The sequence below is a fragment of the Silene latifolia genome, chromosome 3 (genome assembly GCF_048544455.1).
Source record: "Silene latifolia isolate original U9 population chromosome 3, ASM4854445v1, whole genome shotgun sequence".
NCBI lineage: Eukaryota > Viridiplantae > Streptophyta > Magnoliopsida > Caryophyllales > Caryophyllaceae > Silene > Silene latifolia.
In genome coordinates, this window is record NC_133528.1 from 98,953,250 (window position 1) to 98,959,061 (window position 5,812).

Consider the following 5,812-nt stretch of genomic DNA (forward strand, 5'->3'; position numbering starts at 1 on the left):
GAGTCTAATATATACTTAGAACTCGTCACTAATTATTTTCACACGATTACTATCGATTAACATTACTTTGCATATAACACGATTACCTCAATCAACATTACTACTCCTGTTCTACTACATTCCAAACAACATACGATGTGACTTTGCCATTACTTACCTTAATTAACATAACTACTTATAACGATAATGATATTCTACTCACATGTATACATTTAAATTCTACACACAACAAACTCTTAAATTCAATATGCTTTCATATCAAATGCGGCATTATACTTATCCATATATCAAATTCTACAACACTACATAACATGTTCATATATTCTATCAAAAAGACAAACTTGAAAACCATTACCAACTTCCACGTCACCACATATCCTCTTGTATACTTGCCACACACCTCTCCATTCATCAACATACACTTCCGTATACACAACTACACAAGCAAATTGCACATTCCTATTCTATTACTTGCACACGCAACACATCATCTCATACTCATACTGATATATATATATATTTTTATATATATATATATATATATATATATATATATATATATATATATATATATATGGGTCGGGGTCAGGTGCGAACTAAAGTACAGTACGAACCGTACGAACTAACCCTGTGAAAGTCACATCCTTGTATTGAAGCATTCAACGGTCAAAATAAATCTCCAACAAAGCCACTCCACCCCATCTTTATCTCTTCTCTTCCACTACCAGCATGCGTCCACTACCTCGGGCCCGACACCATCTCCGTCGGCGAACACTTTTCACCGGCGGTGAGCCTGACCGGAATCATCCCTCATGCTCTTCCCATCTTCATTATTAATACCCAATACATATCTCCGGCAACTGAATATAACCGGAGCTACCGGTAGTCAAACACCGGCGGCGGCGAAGTCAGATCCTTACTACACTCTCCCCGGTCTATTCACATACAAATATGACGTTGACCAATATCTGCCGGCGAGTGCCTGATGAAACCTTCAACACCCATTGCTCGAGAAGAGGAATTTGTGCAAGACTTAAATGTGACTAGAATTTCCACTGCAGAACAGTGGTCCGAGCTCGATTCAATGTTGATTCAGATCTATCAAAGACGTGTCGTGAAAAGAGGCAAATACCACAGCTAAATTGTCAGAGTAAACCGGTTTCATCTACTAAGAGTAGGACCAAGGTAAATCTAATAAACTAATGTGTCTCTAGTCTTGTTTAGCTGCTTTAGCGTTTGGACTCTAATCCTGGTAGTTAAAGATACCATTGTCTCGCCGATTGTCATGTTCTTGTCAGCTAATTGGGTTGTTCTTGTCGTCGGCAGGCGATTGATTTGGGCACATTAGAAGGATACGATGAGCTGATTAACGAATTGGAGGATCTGTTTGATATAAAGGGAGAACTCCGCCCTAGAGATAAGTGGGAAGTTGTCTTTACAGATGACGAAGGTGACATGACGCTTAATGGTGATGACCCATGGCTGTAAGTTTGTTCACTTTTTGGCGCACGAGTATGTGACACAAAGCTATATGTGTGTCGTCATTGATTGTTTGTTATATTAATGTTTCAAGGAATTTTGTAACATAGCTAGAAAGATGTACATCTGCTCAAGTCAAGAACTGAAGAAAATGAGTCCAGGAAGCAAATTAGCAGCATCATCATTGGAAGGTGACGGTACTGTTCTAAGCTTTGGAACGTCTAGGAACTGAACCTGTTAATCCAACCCAAATTCCCTAGTAGGTGGTGGTGTTAGTTATTCATGTTATCCACCTAATATATGCTCTCTTCTTTCAGATTATTTGCTTACCTTTAGATTATCTGCTAATTTAAAAAGTGTATTTAGCTAGTTAAAGTTATGTATCTAGTAATTTAGAGGAGCGTATCTAGCTAGCTAAAAGTATGTATCTATTAACAATTTGATATTGATCAAGAGAGACCACTTCTTTTCATCAAGTTGTCGCCAATTCCGACGCCAGCATGAGTCTCTGTCTGAGTTGGAAAGTGATGAGAGTAAGCTAGATGGAGCACTTGCAAAAGTTCCGAGAGTTCTTAAAAGAATACATGGCCAATTCTTTGATCTTGTTAGCTTCATGTCCTCGGAATTAATTTCATTTCTTTGTTTCTTTGAGTTAATCTATTCTTTCTTCTAGTAACAAAATGAATGTATCTAGGTGCTAAAAATGTGTATCTAGCAACTTAACGGGGTGTATCCGGGGTGCCAAAGATGTGTATTCAACAACTTAAAGAAGTGTATTTAGCGACTTAACGGAGTGCATCTAGCAGCTTTACGGAGTGTATCTAGGGCGCCAGAGATGTGTATCTAACAGCTTAAATAGTGTATGAGTGTATTTAGTAAGCGATGGAAATTAGTGTCGTGGTCGACACGAGAATAATTTATAAATTTCAAAACTAAAAGTAAATGAGATATGTTACAACTAGTATACCAACTAGCATCCAATAAGCATTCCTACTTCGCTAGCATTAGCACCCTTGCCTATAACGAGAATAACATAAATAAAAGTAAGCTAATTTAAAAAGTGTATATAGCTAGTTAAAGGTATGTAATTTAGAGGAGCGTATCTAGTTAGCTAAGGCTATGTATCTATTAACTAAAAGAAGTGTATCTATCCAACTAAAAATATGTATCTAGTAACAAAAATGAATGTATCTAGGTGCTAAAGATGTGTATCGAACAACTTAAATAGTGTATCTAGCACTTTAATGAAGTGTATCTAGCTAGTTAAAGGAGTGTATCTAGCTAGTTAAAGGTATGTATCTAGCTAAAGGAGTTTATCTAACTAGCTAAAGAAGTTTATCTAGGTAGCTAAAATTATGTATCTAGAAACTTAAATTTACGGAACAAAAGCAAAAACACAATGCAATTTGATTTTTCGGCGTTAGGAGTATAGTCGGGCTTGTGAGCCAAAGATAAATTAGCTCTAGATTGTGGGATTTCTCCACTCTTAGTTCGACACCCCATATGCGTTTAGTCTAGCATGTTATATGCGACATTTATATGACCGGACATATACACTCAGACGGATGAAAGGAGCTGCAATTGCTTTGGTTTTGGGCAGATTCGTCGTACAATTCAGAACTCGAAAATGTGGAAATAAATGCCTTTATCAAATATTACTCAACTGTACACTCAGAGGTACATTACATAAAGACTAAAAGGAAGCCATTACTCATAATGCCATTAAGGTTTGTTCATTACTCATAACGCCAATAAAATCTCACACATACAAATCGTCAGTACTCATAACGCCATTAATGTTTGTTCATTTCCGAATCCCAAATCCTCTGTTGCGACAAACAGTAATTTAAAGGGGCATTATACAATCAATTTCACAAAGGATTTTTTGCTTTTGTTTGGAAGTCAAAGAGGTTCATTTTTGTACTGGTGGAATAAAGGCCACAGAACTTTGCTTTGGAAAAATAGAAGGGAATTGTAATAGTACATGGATTTAAAAGAGAAGGCTCAAGATATTGATGATTTACGGAACATTAAATAAAACTACTGGTGGAATAAAGGCCACATAACATTGCTTTGGAAAAATAAACAATGTAGTTAGCCTACGAATTGATCTATCGAAAATCCATGTCTTTGTTGCTTTTAAAACTTGCTAATCTTTGCTATCTTCCTTCACAGAACAGTTAGTTTGTTCTGCTGTATATCCACTTTCCATCTGAAGAATAAGAACAATAGACTCCACTTCTCCTTCCCGACATCACTTTTTCGCCGCCGCGACCACCACCACAACCTCCAGAGAACACGAAACCACATCGGAGCTCAACCCCTGCTGCCTCTGATCTGACGGCGATTGATTCGATTGAGCGTCGTCGGCTACTCGACATAAACCCATCATCGAAATAGGTTCAAAATATCAGATCTAAAAAATAACAAGACAAACATGACATCACGAGATGGTGGGGTTAAGGTGGATTCGGAGACATATACGGAGCTCCGCAACAAAGATGTTGGATGTGTACTTATGTGTGATGGTTGGTTATGGGACGAGGGGAGTGACGATTTGGAAGGGCGGTGGTGAAAAGCGGATGATTATCGGCGTTGCTAGAGATTTTCGGCGTGGTCTGGATGTCCGGCGCCGGCGGTGGAGGTTGTGGGTAGAGACAAGAGAAAGATGGTGTCGAGGATAGTTGATGTGAAGGAGCAAGGGTGAGGTGGAGTGAAAGACTGGTTGCATTAAATAAAAAAGGAGCATGAGTGGTTTTTTATTGGTCTTTTAGTCAGTTCGTAAGTTCGCACCGAACATTTGGTTCGCACGAGATCCTATTTCATATATATATATATATATATATATTTCGTACACGCGCACACACAATTTCTGACTCAATATTCCCATTCGTAGTGACTGGTTTAAGCACAACGGGGCCAACATTCTTGAATGAGGGCGCCTTCTCACCCAAAATAAGACAACAAGGGGCTCCCAGCACACATACACCAGGTTCATTTTATTAGACTCGCTACGTTATTGGGTTTATTAGTTACAGGTTCCAAAATCGCCGCTCTTATACCACTTTGTAACACCCCAACCTACCATGGAGCATTAATAAGACCTTCCCCAGCAGATAAGGGCCTTACCATCTCGGTTGCCCAAGGAATATTAAATATAAAACGTCAATAAAAGAACAATTAAGTTTATTACAAGCTTAACTCAACAGAAAGGAAAGGTACAACTGATAACAACAACTATATCTGCGGTGATACTATCTATACTATGACCCAGTGATTGACTCGTCCCTCCGAAGCACCCAGCTAAGCTCCACATATCAACACCTACTAAGACTGACTGCTCACCATAAAGGGTCACGACAGACACAACCTAAAAAAGAAACACAGACAACACCAAACAAGGTCAGTAACTGAAGTCCAAACACAAAACACAAGGTACAACATACACAATCCAACTCCAACTCCACCTCCAACCACCCATCAACCATTTGACTAACCCGAAGGAAACGTCCTGCCAGAATATCCATCGCAACAGATATTCTACACCGCTAGTGGGGGACCGCAACCTTTCCCACCTAAGCCCTGTCCATCTCCGTCGAGCGAATAACCCGTGTCCATTATTGTGCACAAACCCCTTATGGAGGAAACCACAAGGGGCGAATAAAGGGCGTGAAGCCATTCCCGAGATGACTCCACTCAGCCAGGGACTCACCCCGTATACAAAAACCACATAATTGTCACAATCCACGACACCATACATCATACAAGACAAACAATCAACAGTACTAAGTAGGAAACAATCAACAGTACTAAGTAGGAAAACTTACCTTTAGTAATTAGCAGCAACACCGCATACAACCATATGAAGAGAAAGCAACCGCCTTTACTACCTATCACAAACAATATGGCAAACCCTATTACTACCAACCATAACCACAACAAAACGTAAGGATGATGATGATGACTTACCTATGCTCGGCATTCCAGCAATAAAATCGTTACCTAACACATGCCTCCCATCCCATGGTGACGATTAGGTTTAGGAATAAATGAAATGAAAACTTATTTTGGGTTCACGATTTCACGATTTATATTTTACCGCTGAAGTTGACTTACTCGATCGAGCATGAGACTTACTCGATCGATTCACCGAGCTACTCGATCGAGTGGCCTACGCTAGATCGAGTTTCCTCATCCCAAAGGTCATTGTGACGTAAGGTCGAGCTAATAAAGGTCTTAAGAGGTCTAAACATGTGTTTAAGGTCAGTCAACGGTGGTTAATGGGCCCGTAACGGGGCAGGTATTACAGAACATGTTTGGACAAGAGGAGCTT

At 39.4% G+C, this 5,812-nt stretch overlaps 1 protein-coding gene across 1 annotated transcript; it reads left to right on the plus strand.

Moving 5' to 3' along the window:
• Positions 1–951: 951 nt before the first annotated feature.
• On the plus strand, positions 952–1,711 carry LOC141649386 (auxin response factor 9-like). Its single transcript, XM_074458078.1, has 4 exons — positions 952–974; positions 1,062–1,185; positions 1,327–1,484; positions 1,594–1,711. The coding sequence occupies exons 1-4, from the start codon at positions 952–954 to the stop codon at positions 1,709–1,711; spliced, it is 423 nt and encodes a 140-aa protein (XP_074314179.1).
• Positions 1,712–5,812: the final 4,101 nt, after the last annotated feature.

What these genes read in the sequence shown, in the direction of transcription:
- LOC141649386 (XM_074458078.1), top strand. Translation starts at nt 952, where the DNA reads ATGACGTTGACCAATATCTGCCG. An exon ending in CTACTAAGAGTAGGACCAAG is followed by an intron (nt 1,186 to 1,326) that starts GTAAATCTAATA and finishes TGTCGTCGGCAG; the next exon opens with GCGATTGATTTGGGCACATT. An exon ending in AATGGTGATGACCCATGGCT is followed by an intron (nt 1,485 to 1,593) that starts GTAAGTTTGTTC and finishes TAACATAGCTAG; the next exon opens with AAAGATGTACATCTGCTCAA.